The 25826-nt window shown below is 38.6% G+C and overlaps 1 protein-coding gene and 1 long non-coding RNA gene across 4 annotated transcripts; both read right to left on the reverse strand.

Annotated features, from left to right (window-relative positions):
- Positions 1 to 1851: 1851 nt before the first annotated feature.
- Positions 1852 to 16809, reverse strand: LOC114464225 (NLR family CARD domain-containing protein 3-like; the record flags this gene model as incomplete). Its single annotated transcript, XM_028448285.1, has 6 exons — positions 1852 to 1914; positions 2215 to 2779; positions 2902 to 2948; positions 14060 to 14473; positions 14551 to 16384; positions 16584 to 16809. Coding segments are annotated over 5 exons (3051 nt in total), but the record flags the coding sequence as incomplete, so codon positions are not given.
- Positions 16810 to 16984: 175 nt separating this feature from the next.
- LOC114464493 (uncharacterized) lies at positions 16985 to 25536 on the reverse strand. Of its 3 annotated transcripts, none has more exons than XR_003674214.1 (5): positions 25249 to 25532; positions 21360 to 21639; positions 19164 to 19229; positions 18935 to 19051; positions 16985 to 17039 (listed from the first exon to the last, which is right to left on the reverse strand). It is a non-coding gene; the product is annotated as an uncharacterized LOC114464493 (long non-coding RNA). The 3 variants fall into 3 exon arrangements; XR_003674213.1 differs by having other exon boundaries at positions 18935 to 19057; positions 25249 to 25531; XR_003674215.1 differs by lacking the exon at positions 21360 to 21639 and having other exon boundaries at positions 25249 to 25536.
- Between the last annotated feature and the right edge of the window lie 290 nt (positions 25537 to 25826).

Genomic DNA, 25826 nt, shown 5'->3' on the forward strand with positions numbered 1-25826 from the left:
ACATCATCTGCTTTATTTTGTACACATTAATCATCATTCATAATAAAACATGTGAATTAGGACTAGTTTCACTTTAGTGGAGAAGAAGAACATGAGACAGATGTGACCTCATGCTTTGTGTTCTCAGATGGTTCCACTTTTAGTAGCGTCTGACGCTAACAGCTCTAGCAGAAAGACAATATATCAGGTTGACTTCAAAATAGTGTTGGATGAATCTTATAAGATGGGTGATGAAGAAAAAACAGGCTGTGATCAGTGGGAGGGGCCTATAATGTCCCTGGAAATTCCTTCACATTCTAAATGCTGTATCTTGGCTATTTTTCAGTTGATTCACATCAAATTTTCATGTATTATTGACCCCAAGATGAGCAAAAAGTTACATTGTGACCCCGCTCAAAACCAAACAGGAAGTCGGCCATTTAGTCTGTCTGTCTGTATTTCTGTGTGTGTGTGTGTGTGTGTGTGTGTGTGTGTGTGTGTGTGTGTGTGTGTGTGTGTGTGTGTGTGTGTGTGTGTCTGTGTAGCTGTGAGTGTCTGTCTGTCAGTGTGTGTGTGTGTGTGTGTGTGTGTGTGTGTGTGTGTGTGTGTGTGTGTGTGTGTGTGTGTGTGTGTGTGTGTCTGTCTGTCTGTTTGTGTAGCTGTGTGTGTCTGTCTGTCGGTGTCTGTGTGTGTGTGTGTCTGCCTTTTTGTCTGTCTGTGTGTTTGTTTGTCTAAGTGCCTGTCTGTCTGTCTGTCTGTCTGTCTGTCTGTCTGTCTGTTTGTCTGTTTGTCTGTCTTTGTAGCTGTGTATGTCTGTCTTCTGTTTGTCTGTCTGTCTTTATGTCTGTGTGGCTGTCTGTCTGTGTAGCTGTGTGTGTCTGTCTGTGTTTGTCTGTCTGTCTGTCTCTGTGTGTGTGTGTCAGACGGACAGACACTGACAGACAGACACACACACAGCTACACAGACAGATGGACAGACACTGACAGACAGTCTGTGTAGCTGTGTCTCTGTGTCTGTGTGTCTGTCTGTCAGTGTCTGTCTGCCTGCCTGTCTGTCTGTGTTTGTCTGTCTGTCAGCCTGTCTGTCTGTCTGTCTGTCTGTCTGTGTGTCAGCCTGCCTGTCTGTCTGTCTGTCTTTCTGTCTGTGTGGCTGTGTCTGTCAGTATGTGTGAGTGTCTGTCTGTCAGTGTCTCTGTGTGTGTGTGTGAGTGTGTGTCTGTCTGTCTGCCTGTTTATCTGTTTGCGTGTCTGTCTGTGTGTCTGTTTGTTTGTCTAAGTGTCTGTCTGTCTCTGTGTGTCTGTCTGTCTGCCTGTCTGTCTGTCTTTCTTTGTAGCTGTGTCTTTCTGTCTGCCTGTCTGTCTCTGTGTCTGTCAGTCTATGTTGTATGTGTTGTTTGTGTGTCTGTTTGTCTGCGTTTCTGTCTGTGTAGCTGTCTGTCTGTCTGTCTGTGTGGCTGTCTGTCTGTCTGTCAGTGTGTGTGTCTGTCTGTGTTTGTCTCTGTGTGTGTGTGTGTGTCTGTTTGTCTGTCTAAGTGTATGTCTGTCCGTCTGTGTGTTTGTCTGTCTGTCTGTGTGTGTCGCTGTGTCTGTCTGTCTTCTGTCTGTCTGCCTGTGTGTCTCTGTGTCTGTCAGTCTATGTGTCTGACTGTTTGTCTGTCTGCGTGTCTGTCTGTGTAGCTGTCTGTCTGTCTGTCTGTCTCTCTGTCTGTGTGGCTGTGTCTGTCTGTCTGTTTGTCTGTCTTTCGGTGTGTCTGTCTGTCTGTGTAGCTGTGTTTGAATGTCTGTCTTTCTCTGTGTGTTTGTCTGTCTGTCTGTCCATGTGTCTGTCTGTGTGTTTGTTTGTTTAAGTGTCTGTCTGTATGTCTGTGTGGCTGTGTCTGTCGGTGTGTCTGTTTGTCTGTCTGTCTGTCTGTCTGTCTGTCTGTGTGTCTGTGTGTCTGTCTGTCTGTCTGTCTGTCTGTCTGTCTGTGTGTCTGTCGGTGTGTCTGACTGTCTGTCGTTGTAGCTGTGTCTGTCTGTCTGTCTGTCTGTCTGTCTTCTGTCTGTCTGTCTCTGTGTCTGTTAGTCTATGTGTCTGACTGTCTGTTTGTGTTGTCTGTCTGTCTGTGTAGCTGTGTCTGTCTGTCTGTCTCAGTGTCTGTCCGTCTCTGTGTCTGACAGTCTATGTGTCTGTCTGTCTGTGTAGCTGTGTGTGTCTGTCTGTCTGTGTGATTGTCTCTCTGTCTGTTTGTCTATCTGTGTCTGTCTGTCTGTCTGTCTGTCTGTCTGTCTCACAGAGGACTCAGAGACACTGAGGAACCAATGGACCCAATCCCAAACCCAGGATACAGAGTGTCAGTGAAGGAGGTACAGACGGTGTGGATGAGTGTCATAGAGTCAGAGGAGACTTCATAGAAGGACAGACGTCCATCAGGACAGTCCACATACACTCCTACTCTACCAGAGGAACCACAGGGACAGGAGGTACGTGTGACTATGTTATTGTGTCTGAAGGAGTAAAAACCTCTGAAACAGCTCAGACTCCAGGACTGATTATTAAATCCAAACAAACAATCATTACTGTTTCCTTTCCTACTGATTCCTCTGTAACTCACTGCTATAGAAACATATCCATTCCTCTCCACCTCCCAGTAACAGCGACCAGTCAGACCAGTACTACACAGAACCTGATAGTAATCAAATCTGTCCTGATGATCAGGATAAAGCTCCTCCTCCTCCACACGTGTCATCGTCCTGTTGTTGTCAGACAGTCTGAGGTTTCTGTTGATGGAGTTTGTGTCGAGGTGAATGTGACAGAAATCTGATGAGACACAAAGAAACAACAGTTGATCATGTGATGCTTCATTGTCTCTGTATCACTGACATGTTCATTCACTCAGAGCTTCATGAGGACACTTTGAATGAACACACACACACACTTACACTTCCTCACACCAGCTTTGATCCTCTGCTCTCCTCCATGGTCCGCCCTGCAGGAGCAAACACAGGCAGTGATTTACACACCTAAAGAGTCCAAAGTGCTGCTCAGAAACCTGATGCCATCTCCATCAAGCTCTCCATGTTTCTACTGGTTTGTCTTCAACAGCTTCACCTTCTTCATCTCCTTCAAAGTGTTCCTCTCTTCATCCTCACTGATTGGTTCCACCTCCTCTGATCTTAACTATACACTATTATATATATGTATATAAACACTATTTGGTCACCTAGGCTGAAATCCAATCAGAACTCATGTGATCATGTGATCTAACGTATTGATCACATCTAATCTGTCTGTGTTTACAAACATTAATACCGTCATAAATCAGGTTGATCAACAGTAACTGAATATTCAGCAGGGCCACAGGAAGTAGGGGTGATGGTGGTGCTGCAGCTCCCCCTATTGGTGAGAATGTAGGTGTTTAAATGTAGTCTATGAAAAATATTTAGCACAATTTATAAATTCTTTATGAATATTTAGGGAATGATTTTGACACACGTAGGCTATTACGTGTATTTTGTATGTAGGTGAGAGCATCGAGTCGTTTTTCAGTGATCTGAGAATTAAAGCCAATTTTAGCTGATGAGCTAATCTGTGACTGAATAGTCTGTGGCATCACCAATGATTCTCTGAGGAAGACGCTTTTGAGAGACAGTGACTTGAGCTTAAATAAAGCTATTTCCATCTGTCGTATTCACGAAATGACAGAGGAAAGCAGCAAGACACTCGGTATAAAAGCTACCAGTGTTGACAGCATAAAGCCATTTTCACACAGAAAGCAGCAGCCTAAGCTACAACAGCTGTCACTGCACAGGACTATATCAAACTGTAATAACTGTGGGGGCAGCCATGCAGCTAAGCGGGAAAAGTGTCCAGCTTTTAAACAACAGTGTCACAACTGTAAAAAGTTTAACCATTTCAAAAAATGCTGTAAGTCCACACCACGCAGCCGGCCCAGTTTCAGTAAAAGGACTCTTAGACACTCAGTGCATGACGTAGCAATAGAGGAGCCTGCCACACTCAGTGAAGATTATTTTTATGTGGATGGTGTTGACGTCGATAAGAACATCAATGTCATAAATCCTCAAAATGATAAAAAAGATGAAGGATTTGTAACAGTGCACATCAACAACAAGCCCATTGAAATGAAAGTTGACACAGGTGCTAAATGCAATGTGATGTCTCAAAAGACATATAACAAAGTTTTAAAGCTGAAGCAACCTGTAGTTAATGAAAACGCCACAAACCTTGTTGCTTATGGTGGCAGTAAGATTGAAACTAAGGGCCTTGTTACATTATCCTGCAGTTTAAAGGGACAGTGCCATGCTTTACTATTCTTCATTGTAGACAGAGAAGTACAGCCTCTACTTGGATTTCGTGCTTGTGTTGACATGGGAATTGTGACAATGAGCATGCTGTTCACCAGCTCACTATGGACACTAACACAGATTTTACAAGGCAGATCAAAACACAGCACAGTGATTTATTCAATGATGAACTTGGAGAGCTGCCTATCACGTACTCTATGACAGTGGATCCCAGCATTCAGCCTGTGGTCCGCCCTGCTCACCGCATTCCAGTCGCGATGCAAGAGAGAGTTAAAGCTGAACTAGATCGTATGCAAATCATAGATGTAATAACACCTGTCACAGAGCCCACTGATTGGGTTTCATCAATGGTAGTAGCACATAAGAAAGACAAAGAACAGATCAGATTGTGCATCAACCCAAAAGACCTTAATACAGCTCTAAAAAGACCCCACTATCCCATGCGTAGTGTTGAGGAAGTCTCAGCACAGATGGCTGGTGCGACTGTGTTTTCAGTCTTAGACGCTAAAAATTCTTTCTGGCAAATACAGCTCGATAAGAAATCTTCAATGCTAACAACATTCAGCACACCCTTTGGACGCTATAGATTTCTACGCATGCCCTTTGGCATAAACTCTGCCAGCGAAGTGTTTCAGCGTTCTATGGAGCAGCTATTTTCTGGCTATGCATGCTCAGTGATTGTCGATGACATCATCATCGGAGGTCGGGATGTTGCTGAGCATGATGCTAACCTAAGGAAAGTGCTTGATCGTGCAAAGGAGATTAACCTCAAACTGAATCCAGCAAAGTGCAAGTTTCGCCTGGATCATGTAGGTTATGTGGGTCATATTTTCACAAGTGATGGCCTTAAAGCCGACCCAGCAAAGACCGCTGCGATCAGAGACATGCCAGTCCCGAGTGATGTTACTTCATTACAACGTTTTTTAGGTATGGCTAACTACCTTGGAAAGTTCATCCCAAACTTTAGTGACATCGCAGCCCCGTTGAGGAAGCTTACTCACAAAGACACCGCTTGGTGCTGGTTTCAGCAGCATCAGGAGGCTTTTGACCATCTCAAAGCTTGCCTATCAAGCCCACCAGTACTGTCATATTACGATGTTAAACAACCCGTCACACTCACGTGCGATGCCTCATGTTTTGGACTTGGAGCTGCCTGCCTGCAAAACGGTAAACCTGTGGCTTTTGCTTCACGCACCCTCACAGACACAGAAACTCGATACGCACAGATCGAAAAGGAATTGTTGGCTGTTGTTTTTGCCTGTTCAAAATTCAAGGACTATGTGTATGGTAAACCCATTGTGGTAGAGACCGACCACCAGCCCCTGGTGACGATTTTAAAGAAATCCATCCATACTGCACCAGCTCGTCTCCAGAGAATGATGTTGAGACTACAAAGCTACGACATTACCTTAGTCTACAAGAAAGGTAAACTCATGTATGTGGCAGACACACTTTCAAGAGCTCCAACTACCAACGTTCCAGTGAGTACAGCTGAAAATGATTCCTTTTAAGTTATGTCTGTTAGTGTCATCTCAACAGCGCGCCTCGAGGAACTCAGAAAACACACAGGAGAGGATGCAATGCTAAAGAAGCTCACTACAGTCATTCAGAGAGGATGGCCATCCAGAGAAAACCAGCTCCAGCCTGCCATTCGCCCCTTTTTCCCCTACAGGGATGAACTGACTGTGGATGACGGCATCATCATGAAGGGACCCAAAACTGTTATTCCTCAGTCCTTGCAAAACGCGTACATAGACATTGTACACAAAGGCCACCCTGGTGCGGATGCAACCAAACGCCGAGCCAGGAGCATCATATTGTGGCCAGGTATGTCAAAACATATCACTGAAAAGCTGTCTTCCTGCTCTGTTTGCAACAGCACCAAACCCCATCAACAAAAGGAACCTCTCAAGCTCCACCCCGTTCCTGATCTCCCCTGGTCGACAGTTGCAGCGGACATTTTTGATTGGCATGGGAAACACTACCAAGTACTGGTTGATTCTTACTCAGGATGGTTTGAAATCGATCTTCTTCGTGACATAACATCAGCGGCCGTGATCACAAAATTAAAGAGACATTTCTCAGTACACGGTACACCCCACATTCTGCTCTCTGATAATGCTAGACAATACACCAGTCAACAATTCAAAGACTTTGCAAAACAGTGGGACTTTAAACACACCACAAGCAGCCCAGAGTTTCCACAATCAAATGGACTCACCGAGAGAGCGGTGCGGAGTGCTAAACAACTGATGGAGCGATCTCACAGAGATGGATCAGACGTGTTTCTGAATCTTCTTGACCTCAGAAACATCTCCCGTGACCAAACACTTGGCTCGCCAGCTGAACGCCTGATGTCACGACAGATTCGTGCAGCCATTCCGGTGAGCACCAAGCTGTTGGAGCCCAGCTCAAAGCCAGCTATGCAGATCGCCGCCCAGCTACACAATAGGAGACACCGTTTTAAAGCGCTATTGTGACATTTCAAGCCGACCCCTTACGCCTTTGTCTCCAGGTCAGGTTGTCAGAATGCAGACCCCAAAAGGTTATGATCATCTAGGGACCGTAAAGGAGACCTGCAAAGAGCCCCGTTCTTACATCGTTGAGTCCAACGGAGCAAAATACAGGAGAAATCGTCGCCACATCCTTCCTGTTGCAGAGCCTCCACCTCCACGACCCCAGGATGACACCTTTGAGACGCAGAACACTGCCCGTTTTCAGTTGAGCAATGCTCCCCCTTCACCTGACAGTGTTCCCCCGATCATGTATCATGTGTCGAGGCCACATGATACATCTCCTGCAAGACCTACACGCGCACAGGCTGTTTTTCAAGGCAGCGTGAGTTCGCCATATGTAGCACGTTCAGGTCGTATTTCAAGACCAAATCCAAAATACCTGCTGTGACATGTTTGAAAAAAGAAGAAAAAAAAAACAAACAAACATGTGAAGTGGAAGTGTGTGTGATTGTTCTGATGCATTTAATACACAAGTTATGTTATGTTTTTGGAAGTGTGTTGACAGTTCAGATTTATTCAAGGTATTACAAATTTTAAAGCCAGTGGCTAAGTTGTGATTTTATGTTACACTTTGATAATGGAGCGATGTTTTGTTTGTATAAGGCTACAAGCTAAAGAGAAAGGATGTAGATCATTTGCTAAATGATTATGTTTGTACGAACAGAGCCACCATACTGAGGAAGTGCACTTTACATGTTGTGCCTGCAGAGGGGGCATTCGGTTTTCTGCGTGTTTGGTGACTGCATGTGATGCTACGGTGTGTGTGCACGGAGGTGCGTAATAAAAGTATTCCGGTGAGACCATCATCACGTCTCATCCTTTAGACTCATGCTCATCAAGTGCTCCCAGCAAGACAAACAACAAACTGTTTACAATATCAATATCAAACATTAATTAATTTGTCTAAATTGGTTTTTTATTTAGTCTTTATGTCTTTGTCCTTCATGTATAAAGTAAAAATGCTCTTAATAGTTATAACTTGTAGTTTAAATAAGTTTGGTAGTCGTACATATTTTTATTCTTTTTAGTTTTTGAATGTGGATAATATCACACACTAAATCATAATTTTCCCTTTAGAAATACATTTGTCTTATGAATTCTAATACATTACAATGATATATAAATGAATAAACAAACTTCTTTGTTTCATATATTTTTGTAAAAGTACATTATTCCATAGAACAATTAAAAGAGACGGGATTATTTTTAATAAGGGATTAATAGTAAACAAATAATTTATTCAATTTATTGATTGACTGTATATAGTGTTTTTTTCAAAAACATAAAAATTAAACATAAGACATCTATAAATATTCACAGAAGAATAATTTACTAACCTCTCAACACTTCTCTTTAATAAATAATAACAATAATCTTGATAAAATATATTTATGACTTTGTATCTAAAACTTCAACATTCACAACATTCACATAAATGTACATATATATACACTAACACATACAATTACACACCCATATATAAATGATAAATAGAGATTGATAAAATACATATACACCCATACATATATATCTACAAATAAACACACATGAAAAAAAGAAAAGAAAAAGAAACATAGATTTGAACATTAGCTGAACAACTTTACACAAATAACACTAGAAATAATAATTATAAAATACTTTAGTTTAAAGATATTTTTACTACTTTAACTTTTACAACTAGAATAGACTAAAAAATGAATTAAATGAATAAATGAAGACTGAGACACAAATAAATATAAAAATGAATGAATTAAATGAAGAAATAAGTAAACAAATACTTAAATAAGTCAATAAAAAAATAAATACAAAATACTTTTGTTTTAATGACAATTTACCAAAAACCTTATGGGTATTGCTAAAATAAAATAAAAAATCAGAACAACTTTGTTTTTTGAAAATAGCCAAACACAGACTCATTATAAAACCTTATAGACTCAAAATGGCTCCATCCAGATAGTTTTGATTATGTTAAACTCAGAATAAATAACAAACTGTTTCCTACAAGAACCCGACATCAAAATAAATAAAACCAGGAAATAACACAAGCACCAAAACATCAGCCTATTGCAAAACAGAAATATAATGATAATAATATGAATAATAATAAACATAAAAATAAGAGTAAGAAAAATGAAAATAATAACAATAATATTATCAATATAAATATGAAATAAGAATAATGATGATAAATAATCTAAATGAGACTGATCTGGGACATATCATCTACCAGTGGCTGTTAGTGATTGGTCGATGACCGTTGCTATGGATACTATGGACAAATACAGAATGAACTCTGAGGAAACACTGAAAAAACTCTGCTACTGGGAAAAGACTAAACTTATCATTCCCTCCTGATAAAACAAGTAAAGACTGAAAGACACGTCACAGAAAACAATAATGCTGATGCTGCTAAATAATAAACTCTGAATAAATGGAGACGTTGAACCACATGGAATGAACTTTGACCCTGAACATTGAACATTAATATTACATAGAAGCTTAGTGGTGGTGGTGTCTGCTGGTCTCTTAATGGTTTTCTGGTGTATGTTAACATGAAACACATCAGTTTAAAAGATCATTAAATCAAAACGATATCTTCAATTCCCATAAGGTTTTATAGATAACGCTAATAATTCATGAAATAAGATCAAATACTAATTATTGAACAAACTAAAAAACTTGAATTGTAATATCAAAATAGGAAAATAAACTAAAATACATTTTGGTTAAGAAACTTTGTTATAAAAGTTCAGCCTTTGTTTCAAAGTTAGATTTGAAATGTTTCACATAAAAATATCTCCTCCATAAACTAGTAATTATTTTATTGAAAAGTTAAACCTAAAATATATAAAAACTAAGGAATAAAAATAGGAAACACACCAATATTTCTGTTTTAGTTTGATTTTGAATATTTCATTTAAAATCACTAATGTCCTAAAAAGTCACAACTTTCACATTATTACATTATTTAATAATAATAAACAGACACAAAACATACATCAAACAAATGTTTTTCTGATCTTAAATCAGAAATGTCCAAATCAACATATATTAAATTAAAACAGCTTTAATAGATAAACCAGAAATGAATTTCTCCTCTTTTTGACATGAATGAAATGAATGATTACGAAACTATATCTTGTGTGAACTGCAGTGAACTGGTAGAAAGAACATTAGATAACACACAACACAACTTGTTCACAACTGATACAGAAAGAATATAAAAATAACATTGTTTGACCTAGAAAATAAACACTTACACAACAGAATAATTACAACACATAAACATTGATTAAATAAGATATTATGGAAACAACACACACACACACACACACACACACACACACACACACACACACACACAGAGAGAGATATATATGTATGTGTGGGTGAATGAATAAGGATGATGTCATACTGTATGTATGGGAGAAACGTGTTGTGAGTGTGAGTGTGCTAGTGGGCGTGTCATAGAGTGATTGATTGATGGATGATGACACTTTATGTATAACTGAGAGAAACGTGTTGTGAGTGAAAAATGTACCAGGGCGTGTCTTTGAGTGAGTGATCATGTGATAGATGGATAGCTGTTTGCACACATACTGTAAATACCCTACATACACACATACATACACATATACACACATACATACACACATTCCAGTTATTGTTTAATTCTTTAAATATACTATTTAAGGAATTACTAAAAACTTTTTCTTGTTGGTCATACGTTGATATTTTTGAATTTACAATTAGAATAACTTTTGGATACCATAATTACAGATTTCATACTGTTTTCTATCTTTTGATGATTAGAGTTGATTGACTTTATTTTTTTGTAACACTCCCCAACACTTTACAGTTGTAGCTTGAATAAAAGTCATATTTTTTAGTTAAAAGGTAAATGAACAAATGATCTTAATAACAGGCATGGATAACATTATTTCATATATTGAGGAATCATATATACTGTATAGACCCTGGCCCAGAATGCAGAACAGTGGCTGATCACCTGAGGTTATAAAAACAACCTCACCACCTAAAACGTCTAATCAAAGGTGGGGGGGGCTGAACTGTACATGGTACGTGGTCTATAGATTTAACTAGGAGTCTTTAGAGAGATAATAAAGACATTAATACAATCACAAATCTGTTCCCTTGTAATCTATATAAATATTAGTAAAGGCATAAATTAACATAACACCTGGTTACATTTCTGTTTTGTTCTAATTACTGTTTTATTCTAATGATTTGATTTACTTTACAGTTCTTTGGGTTATTTTCTTACTTTTTTATTCACTTCTTTAATAATCTCTGTCAGTTTGAATATTATGTTACACCTGTGTAGAATATTGTCATTTTCCTCTCTTTATGTTCTAAAAATCTCACAACTAAAACCCTTATGTGTATTTATATCCTCAGATAGATAAATACATATGTAGACATGGATAGAATTAGATAGAAATTATAACTTGAAATATTTAAAAAATCATAATCAACCTTTGAAATGTATATAAATGTAGTTTTTTGTTCACAGGATACAGACATCACCAGCTGAGAACAGAAACCATTGGATAAGTATTTGATTTAGTCTATTTTTAATTATGATTTATTCATTTTTAATAAATATAATATGTTACAAGTGAGGGCAATGATAAAATACTTTATATATAAATTAAAATAATCTGAAACAAATCACCTGCTCAGTTAGGAAATAGAACAGCTGATAGAATAACACTAATTAACTAATATGCATTCATATAATTGTAATTTAAATGAGTAACCGATATCACTGTGTTTCAATAGATTTTTATTTAACAAAAGTTTCTATATTATATTGATAGATTATTTCTGCACAGTTTATATTAGAGGGTGATCACGTGTTTTTGTCGTTTGTGCTTCAAAAGCTTTCATATAAATTTGATAAAGATTGATAGTAATTTCTGAAAGTCATTTCCTGATTGGTCGCTGTGGGCAGGCAGGACCGTGAATGTATTTTTCCTCACTAAGAAATAAGAATCAATCAATCAATCAGTTAAGGTTCCTGCTGTGGGTTTTCACATTCACATGGAAAGAGAAGTGATATTAAAATAAAATACACACACACTACATAGCAATCATAGACTCACCACACTATGTGTTTATATGTAATAAAGAAATTATAAAATCTGTATTGAATAATTCTTACAACACCTTTTGTAATCATGTGATGTTTTATAAGATTGATTTTGATGATCATGTATTCAGTTATTGTTTGTACAGATAATTATAAGTGGCTAATTTCAAGTTTACTGTGTATATTCAATTTAAACACAAATCATGTTTGTATTTTGTTCTGTTCTACTTATAACTTTTTTCTTAAATTAAAACATAGTCTAACAGTAAATCCAAATAAATGTAATAAAGTTAAATGAAAGTTTTTGGCCCACTCTAACAATGGTAAACAAAATAGGAATATAACTTGAAATAAAATTGAAGGAAAAATAAAATAAATTAACAAGCTTACTTTAAGTAACCTGATATTATAATTTCCAAATAACGTTAATATAAGATATTAAAACATAGTCTGAATTAAATATTTTGTCTTATTCATAATTTTTTATAGTCACACTATTAAACAGTGTCGAGAGAGGGAATGTTAGAATGAATTATTATTCATAGTTTCTTTTTGTGTGTAATACTATAATTATATATCTTTATACTCAATAAATCTATTCATAAAATATATTCAGGTCAACTTGTTAGCTGTCATTTTCAGAACAAGGACAAACAGTTTCAGAACATCTGATCTAATGATCAATAATAATGAATAAATCAATAAATCTTAAACATAATTTGTATTGCTTGAAATCACCAGAAAATGACATCTTTAACTAATTACAAGGAGCTGATCATTTGATTTCTAAATATATAAAAACACTGAGAAATCTATGTTTGGGGTCCAGGGAGTGAGCAGACCCTGAGGACCACAGCTGTGTTTTAGATGAGTGTCTGTTCTTCTATTGACTTGTTATGACTTGTTGATTCATTTTCTGTTCATTTCTAATAAATTGATTGATTGATTCAGCAAAACCTCTGACTATGTCTCTCTGTATGAAATCTCAGGTACTGAACACCAGAGTTAGCTCGAAAACTCTAACAATTGTTAAACAATAATATTTGTAACATAAGTCTACAGTTTGAAATAGATTTAAAATGTTTTAAAAACATACATATTTCTGTTTTAATAATTGTATGAGTGGGTCAAGTTAAACATTGTATTATTTTATTTTATATTATGCATTGTTGGAATGTAATAATTAAATAAATATTTTCATATTTCAAAGGCAGGGTAGGTGATTTTTGAAAGCTAGCATAATTTTGAATGTAGCTTACCCCCCTCCCCTCTGTGCTCTGTCTCACTCACATGCAATAGCACTGCTGCTGCAGAAGTGGATCTAAGCTCATCGTTTGTATTGTGTAGAAACTATGTCGTCTCATTCAGCAGTAAGTAAACACTAAACTTTATCATTATATACTGTATGTTAAAAAAACATGATCAAAAACCCTGTTTTAAGTCTGTCACCAATGACGTACTCTGAGTGTGGGCTTGTGCACGCGAGGGGTGGAGAACGAGTAGGGAGACAGAGAGACGTGATTGGTTAATAAAAAAACTAACCATATTTTTTCATTGGTCAAAGTTTTTACAGGTTTACAGCTGCTACACATGATGGATTGTATTTGTTCCTTTTTCAGAGAACATAAGATCTCAATTTGTGTCAGAACATTAAGAAAATTTAAACCAAAAACTTAAAAAGTGTATCAGGAAAAGTTACCCTACTCTACCTTTAATTGATTGATTATTTGAAACATTGGTTCTGATTTTTAGTGGTTAGTAACATTCACAGCTGGAAATGCAATCATTTATTTAAGTATTCGGGCAGTAATTTATCCATCCCTAATTTTATGTCAGAGAAAAGATTTAAATGTAATTTCATAAGCTATATTTATATTTTTATATGAACACAATCCTCACTGATTGGTTCCACCTCCTCTGATCTTCTCTCTCATTCCTTCATCAGCTCCTCATATTTCTCCATCAGCCTCTCCTCACTCCTCACTACCTTCTTATCTCTGTCCTTCATCCCTCTAACCTGTCCCAGTCCTCCTCCTTTAGTGTCCCACCTCTCACACCTTCATCACTTTCCTCTGATACAGCTCTCTGTCACACATGTGATGGGGATTGATGTGAACATGTGATGAGCTGCTGTGATGTGTCTCACCTCAGAGTGTTCAGTCTCTGAGAGAGCAGCTTCACTGCTGAGTCTCCTGGATGGTTGTAGCTCAGGTCCAGCTCTCTCACACTGGAGGAGTTGGAGCTCAAAGCTGCTGCCAGAGAAGCCCCGCCCACCTCTGTGATGACACAACCTGACAGACTGGATTCAGAAAAACATCCACAACTCAGGAAACAAGTGAGGAGACGAGGAACAGGACAATGTTGATGGAACATGTGATCCACTGACCTGAGATAGTCCAGTTTACAGTGAGGACTCTTCAGTCCTTCACACAGCAGCTTCACTCCTGAATCCTGCAGATCATTGTTACTCAGGTCCAGATGTTTCACACTGGAGGACTGAGAGCTGAGGACTGAGGACAGAGCTGCACAGCTTCTCTCTGAGAGACCACAGGAACTCAACCTGATGAAGAATCAGAGAAACCTTACAAATGTTTGTCTGTGACAGAATTAAAGACATGTTCTTCTAAAGTCACATACTCAACTTTCTTGGAGGCTTTGATCACTGGGAGCAGCTTCAGAAAAGCTTCCTCTGAAGGAGAGAATCTCTTCAGGTCAAAGACATCCAGATGTTCTTGTGATGACAGTAAGATGAAGACCAGAGCTGACCATTGAGCAGGAGACAGTTCCTCTGTGGAGAGACTTCCTGATCTCATGGACTCTTGGATCTGCTCCAGCAGAGAGTGATCATTCACTTCATTCAGACAGTGGAACAGGTTGATGCTTCTCTCTGTGGACAAACTCTCACTCAGCTTCTCCTTGATGTATTTAACTGTTCTCTGATTGGTCTGTGAGTCACTTCCTGTTTGTGTCAGCAGGCCTTGTAGGAGCCTCTGATTGGTCGGCAGTGAAAGACCCAGCAGGAAGCGGAGGAACAAGTCCAAGTGTCCATTTGGACTCCGTAAGGCCTCGTCCACAGCACTCTGATGGAGAAGGTTTAAGTCAGGCTGACCTCCACTATGGGGAAGGTTCAGAATTGGTTTTTGAAATAAAAGCATCCATGACTTATTCTGTGGTTGATGTTCCGGCAGGTTGACATTAGAGCTGATGAAGGTCTGATGGATGTGAAGAGCAGCCAGAAACTCCTGAAGGCTCAGGTGGATGAAGGTGAACACCTTGTCCTGGTACAGGCTGCTCTCCTCTATGAAGACCTGTGTGAACACTCCTGAGCACACTGAGGCTGTTCTGAGGTCCATGCCACACTCTGTCAGGTCACTCTCATAGAAGATCAGCTTTCCTTTCTGCAGCTGCTCAAAAGCCAGTTTTCCCAGAGACTCTATCATCTCCCTGCTCTGTGGACTCCAGTGTGGATCTGTGGCAGCTCCTCCATCAAACTTCACCATCTTGACTTTGTTCTGAAGGACCACATAGTGGCTGTAGATCTGAGTCAGAGTCCTGGGCAGCTCTCCCTCCTCTCTGCTCTTCAACATGTCCTCCAGAACTGTAGCAGTGATCCAGCAGAAGAGCGGGATGTGGCACATGATGTGGAGGCTACGACACATCCTGATGTGGGAAATGATCCTGCTGACCTGCTCTTTATCTGTGGACCTCCTCCTGAAGTACTTCTCCTTCTGAAGGTCAGTGAACCCTCTGACTTCTGTCACCATGTCCACAAACTCAGGAGGGATCTGATTGGCTGCTGCAGGCCGTGTGGTTATCCAGAGGAGGGCTGATGGAAGCAGTTCTCCTCTGATGAGGTTTATCAGCAGAACCTCCACTGAGGTGGACTCTGAGACATCAGTCAGGGTCTGAGTGCTGAGGAAGTCCAGAGGGAGCCGACACTCATCCAGACCATCCAAGATGAACAAAACCAGGAAGTCCTGGAAGCTGCAGATTCCTGCTTCTTTGCTTCCAGAAAAGAAGTGATCAACAAGTCCCACCAAGCTGAAGCTCCTCCCTTTCAGCACGTTCAGCTCTCTGAAGGTCAGTGGAAATGTGAAGTGGACCTCCTGCTGGGCTTTATCTTCAGCCCAGTCCACAGTGAACTTGTGTGTTAAGAGTGTTTTCCCAATGCCAGCCACGCCCTTTGTCATCACTGTCCTGATTGGTCGAGGTCTTCCAGGAGGGGCTTTAAAGAGCTCTTCTAGTGTGATGGCTCTTTCTGCTGTGTCTGATCTCCTGGATGCTGTTTCTATCTGTATGACCTCGTGTTCCTGGTTGACCTCTCCACCCCCTCCCTCTGTGATGTAGAGCTCTGTGAAGATCTCCTTCAGGAGGGTTGGACTCCCTGCTTTAGCCACGCCCTCAGACACACACTGGAATTTCTTCTTCAACTTGGACTTCAGCTCACGTTGGTATCGATGAGCCTTTGTTCCTGAATGAAGACAAACTTAATGTTAGAGTGGAGAAGTAAAAGCAGGTTTGAACATTGGAGATCAAAGTGTGTGATGTTCTCAGTCTGGATGGTTCCTCAGATTAAATGTGACTGATTGAATCATGCTTTGAAAAAGAAAAGCCAGCTTTGTGTCCTTCATGTGATGTTCCTCACAGTGAAGATGTTCACATGCTCTTACTGCTCTGCAGACGCTCAGCCAGCTCCTCCTGCTTCATCCTCTTCAGGAAATACAGTGTGATGTTCAGAAAGGCCTCCCTGCTCCTCCTCTGCTCCTCATCTTCACCCACCATTTGACTCTCTGAGCACTCTGGATCATCTCCATCCACAATCTTCTGCATATGTTTGAGTTCAGCCTTAACAAAGCTGATAATGTTGTCCTCCAGCAGCTGGAACACAAACACATTAAAGGTGATGAGTGAAGGTCTGCTCCAATCATCTGTGTGTGTGTGTGTGTGTGTGTGTGTGTGTGTGTGTGTGTGTGTGTGTGTGTGTGTGTGTGTGTGTGTGTGTGTGTGTGTGTGTGTACAGTGGTTTGATCACAGGCTGACACAGGTTTAGTGTCTTTGTAGACATACACACCGTAAAGATGGAGTCAGGCTCAGCTCCAGAGGAACCATCCACACCCTCCAAGCTGCTGTGGAGAAGACACAGACACTCAGACATGCTGAGGAGCAGCTGGAGGAAAGCACAGGAAGCTCTGCTAACATCATGTGAACATCAGTAACAGTGGGTGATGTCCTGCAGAACCACAGTGCAGTGAGTGTGGAGCAGCCTTTGGAGCGGAACATCTCAGCATGTTTCCACTGAACAGGAGAACAAGTCTGTTGGACTGAAGCTTTATTTGGCTTCAATCCTTCACAAATCTGAAGATCACACACTGTCTAAGACTCACCTACACACTGGAGACCAACATTTCAAACAACAAACATAGTCCATCAAAAGTGCTGAGTTTTGTTCACCCCCCACTCCACCAGATAGGGCAGCTGGGTGGGGGTTTTTGATTGGGGTTGCTTGCCACTCTTAATGGGCCACTTTTCACCCTGGCTTTTTAACACACCACACTAAGGGAAAACATTTAAAACATAAAAAATATAGATACTGTCTATATACAAAAATAATAAATAAACATGAAAACACCATACACATACTAAACTAACTAACTTGGGCTCCTGTGGTGAGGGCAGTCTCCTGTCCCTTTGCGTTGAGCCAACCAGGTGAACCAGTTTCTTCCAAAGCTGGCGATCCCGTGCCAGCAGATCTGCATTCTCCATGGCAAGTCTCTGTTGTCTGAGGTTGCCTATAATGATGTCGACCCAGTGTGTGCGGGGCTTGTCTCTTGGCCATCTCCAACCAACTGCCCTTGTCTCGTGGCCGTATCCAACCTGCTGCCCTTGGGTCAAACTGGAGAATGGCTTTCGTCGAATGGTCAGGAGGTAGGTGGAGGACATTGCCAAACTAGCGCAGTTAAGCAAGACGCTTTAGGCTGACATGTGTGGGCTCTTAGCACTTTGTTGGACACCCGCTGGGTGCACCTGATGTTTTCAATGATTCTGAGAGCCCTGCTATCAAAACCATCTATTCTTGCAGCCAGAGTCTTGTTCAAGGGCCATGTCTCTGAGCCATAGATCAACAGTTAATCTCATCATCAACTCAACACTTCATACACGTCTCAACAGAAGCTCATTGAACCACAACATTAACACATAGTGTCACCATGGAAACACACACTGAACTACACAATACTAACAACAATGAGCATTACATTAAATACATCTGATCTTTAACTTTGAATGATTTATGTCAGGTTTGATTATAAAATAAGATCTTTGATGGTTCTAAATGATTGTATATGATGTAATAAAGAATAATCAGTCATTTACAGTAATTAACAACATTTGTGCTTTGGACAGATGGACATGTGTTAGAGTTTAGATCATGTGACTTCACTTTCCACCAATGATTGTTAGCAATAAAAAACTGTCAAGTATCCTGTACTTTTTATTGAGATGATCACAGTCTCCATGTGTTTAAACCATCAGTAATAATATGTTTATATAAATATACGTGTTTATCTCCTCTGTTTACCACACAGTATATGATCCATTCATTGATCAGAGATTAATACACTTTATTTTATATTGTTAACAAGCATTGGTCCTAAAGTGTGTTAGTGTTTGAAAAATGTGCTGTAAAAGTTTAGTGTTTATCAGGTGGTGAACTAATTATAATAATGTATAATTATTAATAATAATAACTAGTGACTGAGGAAATAGTTGGTGACTGTATTTAGTGTGAAAACAAAGAAAAGTGATTGACACTTTAGTCCACATGGACTGAGAGATGAATCAACACTGCTGTGTGTACGACCTCTGTCCACACGCTTCATAAATACTGATTCTTTTTGTACTGGTGCACATTCTACATTTCATTGGTCTGAACGTATTTAGAACCAGTTCTATGAACGGATCAATAAATGAGGCCCCTGGACCATCAGGAAGACAACCAGCAACCTTCTTTATGTGGACTCACTGTGGGTCAGTAGATGGACTTCCTTTGAAGTTAATGGGTTTGTCCATGGACTCGTCACTTCTAAAGGACACACAGCTGGGTCCAGGTCCAGATCCAGATCCAGATGTGAGCTGCTTCCTGGTCCTGGAACACACACACACACACACACACACACACACACACACACACACACACACAGTGTATCATTGATGTACAGAGGTGTGAGTGCTGAGCTCTGACGTGGTCTCACCTCTGATCTTCAGTCTGGATCTCATGTTGTTCCTTCAACGTGTCCTGATCCATAGTAGAGACACACCTACACACACACACACACACACACACACACACACACACACACACACACACACACACACACACACACACACACACACACACACAAGTTTACGTTGCCAAACCAAGTGTGACATAGAATGATGTTCACACAAACAGAATAAATATTAATAGTTTCACTATATATACTGTATCTATAACAAAATGTACAATGATGTTCTAAGTGTTATAAAAGGGTCAAATGTTATGTACAGTGTTTTACATATATCTATATATATACTATCCTCATGAACTAGAAATGTAAAAAGTTCAAACACATCACCCACTGAAGAACTTTCTGTCAGACCCCCACAACATCTCCACCACTCATAGATTTCTTACACACCTAATCTCTCTCAGCTGTATCTTACATCTCTTGTTTATGATCCTTTATTCTCTTATCCATGAGTATTTTTATTTATTTATTTATTTATTTCTAGTTTTATTCTCTGAGTACCAACCACATCACCACTACACATCCCTTACTATCCACTAAACCTCACACAAGCACATATTAGTACATTTACAACCATTTATTTTATTATTTTTATCTCACAATCTCCCTTGTTGTCATCATTTATGATTCTGGTTATTATGATTATTGCCTCTGTTGCTTAGCAACACTTTAAATGTTGTCATTTGCTGTTATCAATAGTAATCTATGTACCCCCTTTTAACTTTGAGCACCTGCCCCTCCAAAGGTCTCTGCACGGCCCTGCATAGTGTATAAAATGCTATACAGTTAAAATTGTATCGAAAAATGTTATGTAAAGAATATTATTTTATATAAAGTATTTGAAGGACTACAAAAAAAAAATAACTTGAATTTGATAACACATAATGTCAGTCAACACATGCTAATTGCTAATTTCTTGCCACATATCAAGCATAAATATTAAGCTGACATGTTGAATTAAAATATATATATGTCAGGTAAATTAATCTGTCCTTACATAATTAAAATGTATATTTACTTCTAGAATAGTCTTTAGTTGATTTAAAGAAGTCTGTTAAATATCATTCTTTTCCCCAGGGCGTTGGACTGGGGGGTAAAGGGTACTGAGTACCCAGGGCCCAAGGCGGGGGTGGGGGGGCTCAGAAGTCTGTTTTATATATGTACAAAGATGCATTTAAAACATTTTTAGATTATTTATCAGTGAATGAGAAGGCCCTGTGTGAAAATAAGCTGATTGTTAAACACAGTTTTACACTAAACACAGTTATTAATGCTGCATCAGGGCCCTACAACCCTCTTTAAAACAGTGCTAATGTTACGACCCACATGTGCTGCTACAGTCTGAACTGTGGATGTGACGTGGAGCAGGAGATAGAAAGCAGCATGTCTTTCCTCAAGAAAGGAAAACCAGGACAAAAAGTCAAAGAAAGGGAGAGAAGGTGAAATGAGGGAAAACAACTGTTTACTCAGTTCTTCAGAGATTTAAAACACTCACATCTATTTTAGACAATATATTATTTAGTTTGAAATTAACTACGTGCACTCACACATTTAAATGCTGGAACATTCATTTTGGATATCAAATCTTAATTGGAAATAAAGTTATTTAAAAAAATATATATTTTGAATATGAAATTTTGCTGCCACTAAGTCTTAAATAGGTATAGCCAGAGTGTCCCCATGATTCTAATCATTTTATATTTACCTTTTATTAACCTTTGTACACGTTTGTTTTGTCTGTGTGTTAGTTATACCCCCTCCCCACAAAAAAAATCAATAAATAAATAAATAACAATAAAAAATTACCAGCCGCCCCTTAAATTGTAGCAAAAATATGCCACAAACACAGTATTCAATAAACTTTTAAAATATAGTAAAACAGATTTATAAATTACAAACAATGAATATGGAGTCATTAGGTTAATGCAGTTTTTTTCAACCTTGGGGTCAGGACCCCATGTGGGGTCAGCCTGGATTTAAAATGGGGTTTAAATGTCTCATAATTGGTTAAAAAGTAGGTAAAAACTGATTAAAGTTCTATTTTTAAAGATTTTTGAATTATTGTTTTTCACATACACATCACACACAATAAATAACAAATAACTGTATCCTATACGTAATCGTTCTCAGGGGTCGCTGGACATTGTGATATTAACTCACAGCTCTCTGGTCTTTTGGAGAGAGCAGACGTGTTTTTCACTCGCTCCGATAAGACAACCTTGGACACCCTGAGAAAAGAAAACTTGGGACCAAGACGAAAAGAAAAATGGTTAAAAAAACGCCTGCAGGCCCTTCAGAACCCGATCCGGGTTTGGAAGAGGTCAAGGAGATGATACGAAACCTCAAAGACGATATTTCTGCACGGATCACAGCCGAGATAAAGTCGTTGGAAAAGACGCTGGAAAAATCACTGGAAAACCTTCAAAGTGAAGCAAAGGTACTGAAAGAAAAGAATGAAAGAAATGCTGAAGAGATAAAACTGTTGAACGCGAGGGTTGAACAGCTGGAACAAAAGGAAAGAGAGAAAGATGTCATCATCACAGGCTTAAAGATAAAACCCAGGAGTTACGCGAGTGACGAAGAAACAAAATCAATTGAACAACAGGTCATTGACTACTTGGAGTCGAAGGACATTGTCCTGAACCCTAACAACATCAACTCCTGCCATCTCCTGCCAAAGAGAAATGATACCAGAGCTGTAAAAATTACCTTTATGAATGTCAAATTTAAAGGAGAACTACTCAAGCAAGGCAAGAAACTGAAGGAAACAAAGGTCTTCATAAATGAAAACCTGACTAAACAAAACGCAAGCATCGCATGGAAGGCACGCCAAATAAAAAAAGGAGGAAAAATTCTAAAGACGTGGACGAGAAACTGCAGGATTTATATCACACCACTGGGAGAAGAGAACAGAATACCAATCTTCATCAAAACGATGGAAGACCTGGGAAAATATGAAGGATCCACCCAAACAACAACATTACTGATAGTAATCATGGATATGGACCCAGATCTATTTAAACACTGGAAACAAAACTCAGACTATTTTACTGACCCTGAATTCAATGTGAAAACCAAGAGTTAAAAAGGTCTGTCATTTATTCATTTCAATTGCTAGGTGGTGGGGTGATTAAGGATTACATTACTACCTTGCTTGTGAACTAAGACATGGTGGTGTGTTTATACAAGAAAGGGTTAAATATAGCAGTGGAAAACACAACACTACCAAGGGAACTGACAATAGCTGGAGTGGCCTTGATGTGGAGACAAAACAAGATGAACTTTTTTTTTAACTGGAGGCTGATACGAACAGCGATGGAGAGGAGAAGGAATAAAAAAAAAAAAAAGACGGCACTGACTACAGATGAGAATAAATCCTACACAAAAAAGGACTGTTCAGAACAACTTAAGAATGTTTTTGACCAGAGAGACATGTAAACCCATGTAAATTTTCGATGTACAAAACAGGGAACGGGACCTGAATAAGCAAATTGCTTCTCTCGTCTCCTTTTTCGGCATGTAAAAAAAAAAAAAAAAAATGAATGTAACCAAGTGAATGTAACCATGTCGGAAATAAACTGAATAAATAAATAAAAAATAAATAAATAACTCATTCAGTGCCAGCCATTTTCAGATTTTCTACCCCCTCAATGCCAGCCGTTTTTGAGCATTCTGACTGATTTTAAAGACTCACAGAATATTTTCTACTATGACTATCTGAAATCTGAATTCTGAAAGATTGAAGCCTCGACTGTCATGAAAAAAAAAAATGTGTTTCTTGCTCGTTTCGTTCTTTTGTAATCAGCCGTTGAATAGAGCAAGTTTTACACAAATCTTCAGTTTCAGAGCAAAAAACTGAGAAAAAAGCCTTTTTGGAAAAAAAATCCTGTCAGTGACTTTAAAGCTATTTTTTTGCTTTAGTGACAACTCTAACATCTGAACATTGTTTCCTTATAGAAAACAAAAAAAAAGGGCAAAATGATTATTTATCTATCTTGGTCTTTTAAATGCTTTTAATCCATATGGATCCTTTTATTCTATCCTACCTGCTGTTTAACTTAGTGATTTACAACTGACAGCTAGCCTCTCCCTCCATGTTAAAGCACATGTATCCAGTGTTGTATGATATATCATGTAGAACATATAATAAATAATAACTCTGCTTAGATTGAGCAACTTTACTCTCTCATTCTTTAAGTTACAGTGGGGGCTGAACATTTCAAGCTGCATTTTCAATTTATTTTGACAGGTCCATAATACAGCTTTAGAAACTTATCTTACAGAAATGAAAAATAATAATAAAAACAGTTAGATTGATACATTTGTTTTCATTCCTTATTTATGAAGCAAAACTCGAGACATTCTGTATATATATATATATAAAATTATTTTTTGCTACCCCCCAGCAAGAATCTCAAACTCTGCCTATGGATCCAGTTAAAATGATTGGTTAATAAGTGTAATAAGTCTTTAGTTTATTTTACAGGAAGTTCACAGAAGTGTCTGACCTTGTTTATGTTTCCAAGATTATGATTGTCTCTTTGTTGTGAAAAAAAGGAGATGTGGTGTAAAGGTTCTCTTGAGCGTTACCTAGAGCTGTTGTTATGATCAGCCAATAGAATCTGTGTAAAGAGTCACATGATTAAAGGCCAACAGGGTAAAGGAGTTTAGAGTGTAAAATAAAGATCTTAATGTGACGACACAGCCTGACTCCTGTGTACATTCCTCTAAATAAAAGACGTGACACACACCAAAAACATTGACTTGTCCTAACCTGCTAAAGTATCAAGTTACATGATCCTCTCACATACATTCATGTCCTCAGGGTGAGGTTAAAACCAGTCCAACCTGTAGCTGCTGCCCATGATGAGTTTAAAGGGGAACATCAGTTTGGAACAAACACACACACAACTGTAATATTTCTCATCAACACACTGAGCCAATACAAATATTACAGTGAAGAACAGTTTTTTTCAATCATTTTAAAAAGGATGGATAAATCTCAGTCATACATTTCAACAGTAGAAGCTTCAACACAAACCTGTCAAAAATCAAACCTTGTTTAAAACTGTTAAAGGGTAAATTTACAGTAACAGTAATCTCTGAAACTTGGTAAATGCTGGGGTTACACAGAACCCCGACGATACGTTATGAACATCAGGAGTTTATATTCCTGACAGAGTGCCTCATATTTATATATTCATATATTCCTCCATCAGGTCATCAGGCTGCTGTTATTGTTATTGTTTTTTTTTTTTTTGTTTTTTTTTTGTGTCACGGGGTAAAATAACGTATCATTGTAGAAATGGAAACAAAACAATAATAAAATTTAAAAAAAAACTAGTAGTAGTATTTTTTTGGTTTTTTTTACATGTGGTGATTTTAACATTGATTTTTTTAAACCCAAAAAACAACAACATTTATTAACTCAATGTAGATCATGAGCCTTTACCTATTAATAACGCATCCAACCAGGATAACTACTCATAGTAAGACACTAATAGACAATATTTTCACTTATGGAATTATTATTAATAAAAAATACTATCCAGAACTTTTAAGGATCAAACAAATAAAATTTAGGATAATTAAACAAAAAAAAAAGTGTTTGATTTTTTAAATCTAACTTGATGAAACAGGATTGGAAAACAGTCTATGTTGACCATGTGGAAAAAAGCCTATGAAACATTCATATCAATAAAAAATTATTCTCTGGTAAAGAAACTTTTAAAGTTTAAACTTGAAAAAAAGCCATGTTTAAACTAAAGCTTTAATAAAAGCATGAATAAAAATAAAATGAATTATACAAAGACTACAAAGACCTACAAACCCACACTAACAAGAATGATGAGAATCAACAGAAAGGAATACGACAGCAATTTACTGATGGAAAACAAAAACCACATGAAAATACCAGAGACTCTCAGAGAACTCCTAACTTAGCCTAAACATTGCTAGCAAGGAATCTGAACTTAACAGTGATTCATGAAGCCTTTGATACAGTTAACTACCAAATCAGTGACCTGAAATTGTGTTTATTTGTACTTACCTTGTTTGATGAAAATGATGAACTTATTTGCCTTGTGTTTTATGTTCAAAGGTTTTCATTCTTTCTTGTCACTGGAAAGAATAAAAATAAGAACGAGTGAAATCCTGAGTCTGATCAAGTTCTTCCTTTTTGAAGTGTGTGAAGCCACGATGCTATAAAGACACTTTGACACATACATTATCACCAGAGGCGTAGCTTGCCATTAGGCAAAGCAAGCAGCTGCCTGGGGCCCCCTAAGCCACCAGGGCCCCCCCGAGGGCCAACCAATTTGACACAAAGAGCCCAGAGAACTAACACGTTGCAGTGACAACTTGCTGTCGCAAATTTCCTGACTGGGCCCCCTCTGCTGAGCCAACCCCTCCCCTCCTGTCTCTCAGTGAGGGAGCGGCTCATGCAGGCTGTGTGCTGAAAAGGAGGAAGAGGAGAAAACAAAGCAGGACAACAATGAGTGTAAAAAGTGACTTTAGCTGTGTGACAGTCCTTAACTTACTGTAAGTGTCATGTGTGGAACTAGTTTGCCGTGCTAACAGGCTAGCATCACTGTATCACAGTCAGACAACATGCATCCCAGCGTTCTA

The sequence above is a fragment of the Gouania willdenowi genome, chromosome 6 (genome assembly GCF_900634775.1).
Source record: "Gouania willdenowi chromosome 6, fGouWil2.1, whole genome shotgun sequence".
NCBI lineage: Eukaryota > Metazoa > Chordata > Actinopteri > Blenniiformes > Gobiesocidae > Gouania > Gouania willdenowi.